General features: G+C 36.8%; 1 protein-coding gene across 1 annotated transcript in view; it reads left to right on the top strand.

Moving 5' to 3' along the window:
* Window positions 1–13,489, top strand: part of MYRFL (myelin regulatory factor-like) — a 39,869-nt gene that overhangs the window by 12,750 nt on the left and 13,630 nt on the right. The window contains exons 7-15 of the mRNA XM_017822074.1: window positions 52–199; window positions 2,968–3,163; window positions 3,936–4,012; window positions 5,221–5,331; window positions 5,882–5,972; window positions 8,760–8,960; window positions 9,346–9,454; window positions 9,934–10,043; window positions 13,264–13,427. Coding sequence (XP_017677563.1) covers window positions 52–199; window positions 2,968–3,163; window positions 3,936–4,012; window positions 5,221–5,331; window positions 5,882–5,972; window positions 8,760–8,960; window positions 9,346–9,454; window positions 9,934–10,043; window positions 13,264–13,427 — 1,207 coding nt within the window. The remainder of the gene's footprint in view (window positions 1–51; window positions 200–2,967; window positions 3,164–3,935; window positions 4,013–5,220; window positions 5,332–5,881; window positions 5,973–8,759; window positions 8,961–9,345; window positions 9,455–9,933; window positions 10,044–13,263; window positions 13,428–13,489) is intronic.

The raw sequence follows: 13,489 nt of genomic DNA, 5'->3' as shown, positions 1-13,489 counted from the left end.
CTTTTGGCTATTTCCAAAAGTGATAACTGAATTGTCACTATCTCTCTACAGCAACTCTTAAGGACTGTGCTGCTGAACTGCAAGAATATGACAGTGATGGACAGAATGCAGCTTTGGAAAAATGCTGTCAAGCTCTAACATGGCAACCATATCAAACTTCTCAGTGGAACAGCTTGTTTAACTCTAATTATGAAAAACTGTAAGCACTGATGTTTGCATCTGAAAACGTGGTTCCTTGTGGTTTTTTTTCTTTTTTTTCCCCCTGTTATTATAGTTTTGTAGGAATAAACAATACATTTGGCATCCTTTGTTCTTACTGGAAATAAGATCAGAGAAGCAAATATAAAAGGCATGATGAAGTATGACCTTGCACATGTATCAGATAAGTAGATCTTTAAACACTGGTTGAAATTCATGGCAGGTTTTCTGATTTCCCTTCTGGGATTTAGGGACTAAAGAAAAGTGAGTTAAAATACCAGTTAACTTTTTGGTTATTTTGTCAAGCTCATTGGGGCAAGTAATGGCCAAGCATTTGGCACCTTTCCTTCTAGAGGCCTAAAACATTAAAGAAAAGTGGAATTAGAAGATAGCTGTATTACTTCTGAGCTCATATAACCTAAGTCTTAAAAACTATAGACACCTGTGTATGGCATGCAACTGTTTTAGTTAAAGGTTTAGAGTTTTCCTGTGTAAATCAAACTGTAAATATTTTTCTTTTTTTGGCCACATGATCTGGGAAAGGTCATTCCAAGTTCACTTTACATCCCTGATTTTCTTCATTCTAAGATTTAGTGAATGAACCCTTTTAACAAATTAAGCCTTTTCTACAGCATCTGGTTAGTTCTTCAGGATTGGTACACAAAATTTGTCACTGTCTCCACAGGAATTATATTGCATAGTAAATTTTAATGTTCCTCTAGCCCAGCCTGCCGAAAACTCTCATGGGAGTTGAGGTTGTATCAGTGTCATTAGTGGACACTGATGTTCCCTGTTTGCACACTGTGATGGGAGCATAACACATTTTACTGTGTGAGGTCAACAGCAGTGCCATTGTTCCAAGATGCACTGTAATTACAACACATTGCACAGATTTTTTGAGTAGTGGTCCTGTATTCTGTTAGCCTCAAAAGACTCATGTGCTTATCATTATTCAGTGTAGATGGATTGATCCTATGCCTTCAAACTGCTGTGCCTACTTTAGGGGCATTTCTCAGGTTAATCATTATTTTCCATTTTATTCATACAGTATTTTAACCTTTTGGTTATTTAATTTTCACAACAAAAATGCTATTAGCTAAGGTGGATTCATTAGAAAAGGTTACTCTGCCGTTAGTTATGCCCTGCATTTTGTCTGATGGCACTGTCTTGGCCCCTTGCCCCATATTGGTGAGGCTCTGTTCCAAAGATGTTGTCTGAAGACTTAAATTCTGAATAGAAAAAGGAATTCTAAGCATATTTCCAACAGGGGATGCTTGTGTGACAGGGATATCCCTTGCAACCTAAAAGTTATTTACTGTAAGACTCACCATTCTTTGTGCACTAAGAACAAATTATGTGTTTGCTCTTAATTACTGTAAATGACATACTCAGAAAATTATAACACAGAATTGCTCTTTGGGAGTCATTGTTCCAAACACTTCAACTTGGAGACATGGAAATGTTTAATTTTTGATTCTCAAGCTGTTTGTCTGCATGCAAGCAAATAGTCTGAAATTGCTTTAAGAATATGAGTCAATGAACTTACTGCACACCTAAATCTGAAAAATTACTCCTTTCCCTACTATGAAATACATACATTTCCTACATCAATAAAAAAATTACCCACTGTAGGAAGGAACTGGAGAAGTTTTACTTCCTTAATAACAATGGTTTGAGTAGATGGTGGACACTTCATTATAATTTTAAATATGAAGTAACATATGACTTAGTAGTTTTGAAATAGTTCCCTTTTTCCCTTGTCCCAGATAGTCAGGGATTGTTTGAAAGGGGAATTTTGTTCATAATTTATAAAAAGATAATAAAGTCTGTATGTTTCTTATGAAGTCTGTACCTTTTGCTTTTTCCAACAAATAATATGCAAATGAAAGGAAGAGTTATGAAAAGCCGTCTTCACTAATTGAGTTAATGAGAGGTTCTCAGTAGCATAAGACAAGATCATCATTATCAAACTTTCATTAGCAAGAAAACCCAGAGCCTTTATAAAGTAACCTTGCCATGTAGTCCTGTTATTTCAGGATTATCCATCACTTAAATCAAAGGACTGGAAACATTGTGGGATGGTGAGTTCACTGTCTCTTCTAGAAGGATCTTTTGATACCTTTCCTTGTTTACTGTGAGTCATAAGGACAGAGTACTCTTGCTCTTTGAGTGACAAATTAACCCTTTGAATAAATAAAATAGGCTTGCTTGAGTAGGAAGGACAACATATAAAGGAGAGTTTTTTAGTCATCTGGCCAGAGGGTCAAGTACCGATACTTTTCCTTTGGCTTGAGTAAAGCCTTATTTGAATCCCAGTAGCTTCTGCAGAAGAGCTTGGTGTGGGAATCTGTGAACAAAATGAGGAGTCTTCCTGGCTCATTAGCACTGACTGCAGACTGTTGTTTATAGCAGTGTTATAATGAATGATTAAATATGCTAAAAGATTTTGTTGTGATTTTAGATGCATAGACTTCCTTTATATCAGATTTGTAAGTGAGGATTGTGTAAGCCTCTCCACCTCTGGTTTGCAAACATTTCATGTGTCAGATTAGAATTAAAGGACGCGTTATATGCATTTTCATTTTTACACCTATGAGAGGCTATGAAGAAAATTCTGGTAGAACTGGTGATTGTAGGGATGTGTTTCAGCTCCCATTTTGCCTCTAAAAATCAGATGGATTTTCAGACCACATAAAAAAATAGAAACTCGAGATGTGACTCAAATATGTCAGTACTTAAAGTTGCTATTCTTTCTTCTTGTTTTTGTAGACCTGCTGTAGGATATCACATTGTCACAGATAAAGGATTTAATTTTTCAACAGCAGATGATGCCTTTGTGTGCCAGAAGAAGAATCATTTCCAAATCACAGTCCATATTAGAATCACTGGACATCCAAAATATGTCAAAACTCAGCTGGGGGGAAAACCAATAGAAAAGTTTTACTTGAAAGCTTATGGAATTAAGGTGAGTGTTTATCCTCTTTGAGATTATTACTTTTAGTTATCCATATAATGAGGTAAAAGACTGTTTTCTGAGTAATTTTTGACCAAGATCTGACAAAGGAGAACTCTTTCATGCTACTAGTGTCTCCTATGTGGAACAGAATTTCCAGTATGGGTCCACAAACCTGCATATACAAAAGTAGTAAGAAATTGTAATGTCTGAAAGATTTTACCAGTTTTTTTTTTTTTTTACTTACTACCAACATTCAGTAAAAAAATTCATGTAGTTGTTTTACGTGGCAGTTACTACCAGTTTTGCTTAATGCATTCTAATGCAGAGGAAATTAGCAAATATTTCTGTCATCTGTTCCCATCTGAAGCAAAGTACCAAAAAGGTACAGAAATAGATGTTAAAATAATGTATGGAACATGGAACTACCTTATGTAGATTTAGTTCTCATGCTGAATATCTGCATTTATGCTTTGGCATAGAATGAGCCAATAACAGCCCAGATGCAGAAAGCAATTTTTCTTTTGCAAATTAATGCGTGACTTTCCTTTTTTTTTTTTTTCCTTTCAAATTACATACACAGAAAGACTTGGATCTTCAGACTAGCTGTCAATTATCAATCAATCCTGAGTCAGTTCCTGTATTAATTTCTATGTAGTTCCATTAGAAACGAGAGAGATTTCACCATTTCCGACAAAATTTGCCTATTAATTTCTATTTAAATTTTTATGTGTTTGAAAATTTAATATTCTTGTAATTTTTGAAAATTATTTTTCCTTTATAGGTGGAAGCTCCAAATCAAACAATTACTATTGAACAGTCTCAGTCAGATCGAAGCAAAAAAACTTTCCATCCTGTTAAGTAAGAATTTTGAGGAAATTATTCCATTTTATTTCAGTATGTGGTCGGTTTGAAATGTGAAGTAGTTGTTTCTTGAAAACTTATAGTAGCTCTAAGCAGTTTTCTGATTTTTATCCAAATTCAATTCTGGGTACAGAGATAGGGTACAACGTATACCTGGTTGCCCTTCAGTAAGAAAAATTTTCAGCAGCTTTACAAATGTGCTAAGTATGTCTATCAAAAATGTTTATATTCAGCTAGCACACTCTTGTATGCTGCTTAGAGCTATATGGCAGATGCGTTTTGAATCTTAAAAAATGTCAGTAATGTTCCTGTCCTACAGGGGCATGAGATATATTTGCACTGCTTTTAAGGGGGAATGGCTCTGCTAGAAACATTCATGCAGCCTCTTCCTGGAATTCTACCATTCTTCAGCATCTTAACTCCCTGGCAAAATCAATGTTTATTCTTCTGGCATAAGCGTCTTCTGTTGGAGCTGTTCTGTTCTCTGTAAATAATTAAATCAGCCTTATAACACAAAGAGATAAGACAGTGTCAAGTTAGACAGGACAGTGCTGGGATAAAGGCTGTGCTATAATATTAGCGAAGCTCAACTTTGAGCTTGGGAGAAGAACTCGATTTTCACTCAATTATCACTATCATGACATTTTTCTTCCTTTGGCATACTGACAAATATGTATGTAAATTGTTTCATATGTGACTGTTTGGTGGACTGTAGTTTTATCCATGAAAACTCTTTATTTGTATTATTTATCACTTACAGGAGCAGTACCACTATGTATTTTATACTTCCAGATACACAAATTAGGTGCAGATGAGAAGAAGGACAAGGAGTAAAATCTATTAATTTTAATGTGGAAAGTCAGGTCCAATAATAAGCAAGCAGCCATTAACCTTGGCAAACAGCAAATAGCCATCATATGGAACACATACATTTATTTCATTCAAGACAAACAGACCAAGAAACACAAAACTCTTAGTAATAAGAACAGTTTACCACTGCTGGTGCTTTATCTTGTTTATCTCCTAGATGTAGTCACTCTTTTTAATGTTTTTAGAAACCAAACTGCATTTTTACTGCGGTTCCTCTCTTTTTTTCATTTGCCAGTTTTTCTTAGACCTGTTTTAATAAGTTTGAGGAAATCTGGCTTGAGCAGGTAGATGTCCAAATGCTTACCTCCATGATCTTGTTTCCTTTTCTGTTTTAGAGTTGATCTGCCAGGGGACCAGGTGACTAAAGTAACACTGGGAAGGCTGCACTTCAGTGAAACAACAGCAAATAATATGAGAAAAAAGGGGAAACCTAATCCTGATCAGAGGTATTGCTGTAGCTAGTTGATCTGTGTGTTGGAAGTGGAAAAGAGAAGGTCTGCTTTAGAATGAAGCTAATGGTTATGAAAAATCTCAGTATTATAAAATTTTATTTCAAATTCTGTGGTACTTGGTATCTGCTTAAAGGCCTCATTTTCTAGAGTTACAGAATTATTGAGAATAAAAGACCCCCAAACCTCATCCTCATGGTTAGAGATCGTTTCAGGAAATCATAGGCAGAATAATGGGTGACAAAGTCAGGAGGCCAAAAAATCATATAATGATCATTTTCTTCTGAGGAAAGAAAGGTTTTCCTCCTTGAATCTTCATTACTTAAATTTGTCAAAATTACTGTAACTTTGTTAATTTTCAGTGATTGTGGGGATTGTAAGAGCATTATTTCTTGAGAGTGAAAAAACTCTATAACATATACACTTTAAAAAACATTCTGGCTCTCTTTTTATGTATCTATAATAACAGCTGTATTTAAAACAATTTTTTTTTCTGTGAGAAGGCATTACTTTAATTATTGTCTTCAATAAATCAATTTCAAATTAGATATTTCATGCTGGTAGTTGGACTGTATGCTGTCTCTCAGGACCAACTTTACCTACTATCTGCAAATGTCTCTGAAAAGATCATTGTGAGGGTAGGTATAAATTTATATTGCTTTCATATAAAAGTATTAACTGTTTTCCTATTCACAGGAGATTATGAGGGGGCATGATTATTGGGTATAAAATTACCACTGATTCAAAAAGATTGAGGGAAAAAAATTAAAATTGTATGTTGTATGAGTATTTTCTTTTTTAATTATCAGAGTTTAAAAATGTTAAAAGTAGAGCTATAGAAGAATTTAAAAAGAAAGCTTGTTTTGTGTTCCAATACAAAATATGTTGATTTTTCTAGATTTTTTTTTTATTTGAGGTGAAACAATTTCCTGCACTTGCCAGGAATCTGGTAAATGCTTTCATTGGCTAGAGGCTTCATTTTCAAAGGAGGATAATGAAGAAAAATATAAGGAAAGAAGGCCAAGTAGCTCTAGGCAGATTAAGACACATAGCTGTCCCTTTCCAGTGTGTTTCCAGAGAGTCCCACCTCTTAATTTGGTGGTAGTAATATAGGTTTCAGATTAGAAACAGGAAGAATTAGTCTCTTTTCCTCATAACCATTACTTTTCAGTCCCCTGATCCACATAAAGTTTTCCTTTTAGTACTCAACTTTAGTCTACAGTTAGACTTGGAAAAGAGAAAAAATGCAAAGCTGGGGTGTTACGGGAGCAATGGAAGATCAGGGTTAGGAGAGAGAGAAAGCACAGATCCCCAGCATGAGTGGGATTGCAAGGAGACTGCCAAGGAAAGGTGGGGGCTGCTGAAAGCTTTCAGTCCCAGCCCCTTTTTCATGTGATCAGTAACCGGTGTTAACATTTGAACTGGGCATGGTCTAGGGGTTTGGTTATTTCTAGGGTGAATATTACGCTTAGGGCTTAGAAAGCTGGGAAATGCGTAGGTGCCATGTGGTGGGCTGCAAAGGATGGAGAGGGCCTCTGGAAGATCACATTTCAGTGAACTTTTTCTTGTGGATCAATTGAGAAGCAGCTTCTTTTTGTGTTGGCTTTTTCTAGTCCTTGGGTTATAGAGTGGAATAGGTTAAGCATTTTGTTCTAGAGTCAAGTAAGACCAAGAGCTCTAGTGTATTAAGTGGGGCTAGGAAGGGGCTCCTAAAGAAAGGTGAGGGCTGTCAAAAGCTATTAGCCCTTGCATGAGTTTTTGCAGGCCATTACTTGGCCCATCATCTCCCTAGGCTTATGATTATGGCCTGGTTTAGCATTTGGGTTTGGAGAGAGCGAAAGGGCAAATCTCCAGCATGTGGGGTGTTGCACAGGGATTTCCAAAGGAAGAAGAGGGCTTTCAGATGGTTTCAGTCCTGGCTCCTTTTTTGTCTCAGCATCCTCTTGTGCCATGAACCCTCTTCCTGCAGTTATGGTTAGGTTTTTGGAGGGCAATAAGGCTCAGAACTCCTTTCTGGGCAGAGTCATGAAAGGACTTTGAAAGCAGTGTCTGGAGTTCAGCAGTTCTCTGCCCCGCTGAGAAGTTTTATCATCCTGGCCATTGCTTTGGGTTCTTTTTATTTCAGGAAACTGAAACACTGTGTTTGCATCATTGCTACATATATAGTTTTTTTCCTTTTTTTATCCATTAATTTCCACAATACTGCTTTCATCCGAATTTCTCTTTCTGGATCTACAGTGTCACAGATATCACCTCTTTACTAATTTGAGAAAGCTGTTCCATTTTCACATTTGACTCATTCTTTTTGCCTTACAAGATAAATATTTTTAAGTAAGATTTAGAAATTTACATTTTCCTGTCATTTTTAATATTAGGTTCTTTTGAAATTTCAAGGAAGAGGGCTCCTTCAATGTGTGTGAGACAATTTTTTAATAGGAATCCACGGAATGAGATTTTGCAAACATGGCAAAGGAAAAAGAAGGCAGAAAAGCAGGAAGATCAAGTGGCTGTGATCTGAGGTGGTAAAAATATCAACAGGAAAGCTAGAAAGAAAGAAAAGTAATTTTCCAGATGTGTAACAGGGCTTCAGTGGCAGGGTAAAGTGAGTCAGCTCTGCCTTAAAGTGGCAAAGCTGTACAAATGCACTGTAAAAGAAAGCAACTCATGTTCTGGCCCTTTATACACTAAAACACAACAAAACTATCAGCTGAGTAGTGGTTGTCAGGCATATCAGATCATGCTCTGATTGTGACAAACAGTGGTGAGTTCACAGCATTATGCCTTGTAGATGGCAAAGCCTTGCGAAAGCCTGCCTTCTTTAAATGACTGCAAACTTTTTATCATGATCATACTTTTGTTCAGACTCAGATTTTAAATCCTGAATTCAAAGTTAAAAAAAAATCAAAACCAACCCAAAACTAATTATGGAAATCAAATGCCCTTTCTAGTTATACACATTCTGTTGTTTTATTGGTGTTCTTTGAAAGACCCCATTTCCTTAACATTAAATTTCTAATATGAGTAAATTCAGAACATTACAGTGGATTTTATAAACCACATGTATTTAATATCTACCTCGTTTGCTATTTTCTGATTTCCAGTCTCAGCTAAATTTACTGGTAAATAAAGAATGGTTATGTGGCATAAGGTCAAAGATAAAATTTGGAAAGCTTTGGATATTGACAATTTCACTTAAGGTGATAATAAAGTAGAATGCAAAGGAAAAAGCAATGAGGCCAATGCTGTGTGAGCAGAAACACTAAAAGTAACTTCACTCTGTTTTTTAATGTTGGTGTGTTAGAAAAGCTCTTGAATACAATTTGAATATTAAAGATTTGGCATTTCATTTTCCCTGAATTTCTAATGGAATAAGCAATAGTACATCCATGCTATACTATATCTTTAAACACAAATTTTTCTTCCAGGCATCTAATCCAGGGCAGTTTGAGAATGACAGTGATGTACTGTGGCAGCGAGGACACGTTCCAGAGACGATAGTCTATCATGGTCGAGTAGGAATTAACACAGATGCACCAGACGAAGCACTGGTTGTCTGTGGAAATGCAAAAGTTATGGGCAGAGTCATGCATCCATCTGACAGCCGAGCAAAACAGAATATCCGGGAGGTGAGGGCTGTGGAGTATTTAGGGCATTTATGTTTGCACCACAGCACATGTGTGGATCATTGTTCTGACACGTGAAGCAGATTCTTTATCCTGGGTGTGCTGAAATGCTGGCCTAAAGAAATCAGATGTACCACTGTGCTCTGTAGAACCACTGCCTATGGTCTTGGGAAGAGGCTGTGCGTGGAAGCTGGGAGTTGTCAAACTGAAGGGTAACTGGCAATACAAATACAAACAGCACTTTGATAATAGGGAATGGGAAGATTGTCCATATTTTTCAATGTGAGGATCAGCCAAATGATTGTGTCAGGCTAGTGGCTATCTCAGTGATGTCCTAGATGCCATTCTTAGTGTTTCAACATGTAAATCTTGGTATTTATCCAACTAGGTCGATACAAATGAGCAGTTGAGAAGAATAACACAAATGAGGCTGGTGGAATATGACTACAAGCCTGAATTTGCATCTGTTATGGGAATAAAAGATACCCATGAAACAGGTATTCAGTCTGCTGTGTTCCCATTTTTCATTAACGTCCATCCACTGTGTCATAGTGCCTTTTAACACCCTGCTATTTCATCCTCATTTCCTATGACACTGCAATTGCATGCTTTGCTGTGTATCTCTTGTGATATAAAAATGCCAAAATCAAGTATTTCTGGTAATTTTACAACTTCTGTTTCAACTTTTTAAAGATAGGAGGTTATTTTCCCATAGGTTTAATGAGAATGAAGTAGGTGATTACAAACAATTTTGTTCTTATTGCAGAGAAATAAAAATTCTAAAGGTTTCTGGTTTTTTTTCTGTGGAATGGAGAAAAAAAAAAAGTGAAATCCTGGATTTTTCTACCAGAGAGAAATTCTAGATCATCTTTGGCTCTGCCTTTAACTTTTAGGATGGTCAACAGAAAGCATATAATCATTCTCAATGGCAGGCCACTGTGCTTCCTGACTTAAGTTTTTGTTATCTCGTGAACAGGAATAATAGCCCAGGAAGTGAAGGAGCTTTTACCTGAAGCTGTTAGAGAAGTTGGAGATGTTGCTTGTGATGATGGAGAAAAAATAGAAAACTTCCTCATGGTTGACAAGGTATGGTCTTGAAGAAAAAAACTTGATTACAATACTATATAAACACACAATAAAAGAGAAAAGGAAAAAACCTAAGTTTTCTGAATAAAAGTGGAGAGTGATTTCATAGCATTAGTTCAACAGGTGGTACTCCAAAATATTTTTTTGTGTTTAAGTGTTTCAGTTAATAAAGTGTTCCAGAAGTGAGCAAAGCAATGATGGCATTCTATTTGTTATATAAAAACTTCCTTACTCTAATCCTGATATAACCTCTACATAGCAAATACAAATGCTACCTCTGTGTGCACGTTTTTTTGGCAATCTGAAATCCTTATTATAGCTTCAAAATCATATACTATGAAATGTTTATGGCACACAAAGCAATTACCATGCTCATAGGTTGGAAACAATGCCTTAGTCACACAGGACTGCAGACAGTGCTTGTCCAGAACAGAGCGGCCCCTCTGTTGAGTGCCGGTTCACTGCAGGCCAAGGACCACTTCCCAACTTTTCCCCACTTACAGCTGATAATGAGAAGAGAGAAGTTTTACAGATTGGTAACCTTATCTTGTCTGGATGATATCATGAACACAATCCTGCATTAATTGTCATAATGCATTCTTTCATTATTCTCTAGAAAACAGAAGTTTACACCACCAAATTTGGAGAAAATACCTATTAAAAATTTTGTATTTCACTAGTCTTCTTTTGACAGTCTACAAATAAATTAAATTCATAGGTTAAAGCTTCTAGGTTGTATTCCATATAAAAGAAGCATGAATAAGATAACCTTGAATAAAGTTGTGGAAAGAGCACTTTCCGAAGATACTGTTGAAAAGGAGACTTAGAAAATTGCTGAATTTGGTCAAGGTTCCAACAATTTCTAGATGGTCAGAGAAGAGCAGTGCTGTCAGATCATGACACTAAGTTAATTTTGCTCTTTAGCCCTTCCTGTTACACTGTGTGACAGCTGCAGCATCATTTGCAGTTTTAAGCCCCCGCAAAATTGCTTTGAGGTAGTCAGTTTGTTTTTTTTTCTGACAAAATTTTAGGTTGGATAATTGAGCTTTTGATTTATATCTCTTTTTTTCTGAAATATCACACAAAATACCATCTCAAACAGTGCCTCACAGCACTGCTGTTTGGGCCTATCATGTTCCCTTTCTCCTCTGTACCTTGGGTCTCTAGATAATGCTTGCCAGGATGTCTTCCAGGGATGTGACCTAGCAAATGAAGAGAGCCTACTTTCTACTTCACACCTGCAGAGCATTATTCTGCTATGTATGTGGCCCAAGCAGGAATGGGTTGTTACAGCAGTGGCTTATTTGCTGCTTAGCATTTTCTTGACTACTTGTCCAGAGCTGGAATTACTTGACAAACACTTCAGTGTTTTATTATGGTTCGGTAGATCTGTGCTTTCTCCTCTTTCTCCTGACACCTGTGGCACAGCATGTGAATGTCAATTCTGTGACCTTTGGGGTGACAGGGGCAGGAGAGATCTGTGTCTAACACTTTAAGATGTATATTGAATTCAGAGATTTGGAACATCTGTTGTCCAGGTTGAACATCTGATTTAAATTTCTGGAGCTCCGAACTCCAGAATAGCTGAGCACCTTGAGTAGCAAATGGATAGTGCCCCATATCTTTGCTTTTAGTTTGACAGGTGATGAGGCCTTGAACTTTATTATCTCGTATTCCAGGTTTAGTTCCAGATAAGCGGGACATTGGCTACTGTTGTTGTGTCTCTTTGTCAGTCACCTGTCTGGAGCTATTGAACTCTGTAAAATCATTTGATTGCATTGCACATTTGTAGCAGGCTCTGCTGCTTCCTAGAGAAATGTCTCAACTGTGTGAAATTTGCTATTTTGAGACAATATTTTCTTTTCTTCTCAGTCTCGCTGTGCTCAATACTTTGTCACCAGTGAGGCAGTAAAACTCTAATCAGTCCTTTTTCTCCCCAAGAAAGTATTGCTTCATTGTACCATATGAGCTATTTTCTCAGCTAGTTGAGGCCACCTAGAAGTGATTCATGCATGGTTTGAAGAGAATGGAAAGGGCAGCTGCTGCATATCATTGATATCAGGACAAGTGACCATATAAATGATTTCACAGTTCTAGGCACAAAAGATTATTTTGAAATCACTTTTTAGTTAAACAGGCTGTTAGTCTTCTGGCAGTAGGGAAGTTTGCAACTTACCACTTATAACTGTGTTCTGATTCTGCTTGTACAAAATACTGTCTGGTTTTGTGGAATGCATTCACCTTTAAAAAAAAGGTGTGTGTGGCATTTACAACGTGAAAGGCAAAACTACTTTTGCCATTCTTCTGCATAACTTGACTGGACTGGAACACTTAGTAACATTAGCTGCATTAATAGCTTCATCCAAGGTTTAATGGCATTAGTCTGGTTGTATATATGTATAAGAAAGCCATTCTTTCAAACACAGCAGAGAAAGTACGCTGCTACCATGCTCTTATAGCGGATCAGTACCCATTTTTGTATCAGAAATGGATAAAATACTAACTGCGTGGATGATTGTACTGAGGGCTTCTCTAGCAGCAGATTGATATCTAGATGATAAGCAGGGGTAGGAGAACAGAAGGGTCTTCTTGGGTAAAATATTCAGGAGTAAATGGAAGGTGTTTGAACTGTGTTGCAGAGCTAATTGTGATAATAAAACTTACAGGACTCCCGTAAGAGACTGGAGAGGCTTAAGGGGAGAGCAAAATATTATGCCATCACATCTTGAGCTCTGTTTTGGTTTTTTCCCTTCTCACTGATCCCTGTGTGATTAGCATTATGCATACAACATGGATAGAAACTCTGGCTTGTCTGATCCTACTTAATACCTGTAGGTAGGTGGTTGGATGTACATTTTACTAGGGGATTCTGAAATCTTTGTTCAGCTGCAGCACTGAAAATCAAATAGCAGATGCCTGTTGTGACAGTGTCAAAGTTTAAAATTCAACACAGTGTGAAGGTATAATATAGCTTAAATTCTTAGTCTAAAAAGCCCTTTATATTCTTCAAATTTTTTTGCAAGTTCTCATTTTCAATTTACTGCCAATTGAACATCTGGAAAAAGGGTTTTATAGTGCATCCCATTTACAGTGAGAACTTGTGTTTGCATTTTAAGTATTCAGTGTGTCCTTACATATGTGACTTCTGTACTCATGTCTGCTTGTTACATCTGATTGATGAATATACTCTATCTACTTTTGTCATTGTTTTGTTTCTTAGGATCAGATCTTTATGGAGAATGTTGGTGCTGTAAAGCAACTTTGTAAAGTAACGAACAATCTTGAAGTCAGAATAGAAGAACTGGAACAGTGGAACAGGAAACTGGCCAGGCTGAAACGAATGAGCAGTTTAAAATCAACAGTCAGTGAAGAGAGCAAAGTCAGGTACCTCTGTCTAGGATGTTCTCTTATAGTTGTCACACAAGTTGGTAAGTGATCTCTGTGAT

The sequence above is a fragment of the Lepidothrix coronata genome, unplaced genomic scaffold (assembly GCF_001604755.1).
Source record: "Lepidothrix coronata isolate B3197 unplaced genomic scaffold, Lepidothrix_coronata-1.0 Scaffold95, whole genome shotgun sequence".
Taxonomy (NCBI): Eukaryota; Metazoa; Chordata; class Aves; order Passeriformes; family Pipridae; genus Lepidothrix; species Lepidothrix coronata.
The sequence above is the reverse complement of the archived record's forward strand: the minus strand, read 5'-3'. Positions and strand labels throughout refer to the sequence as shown.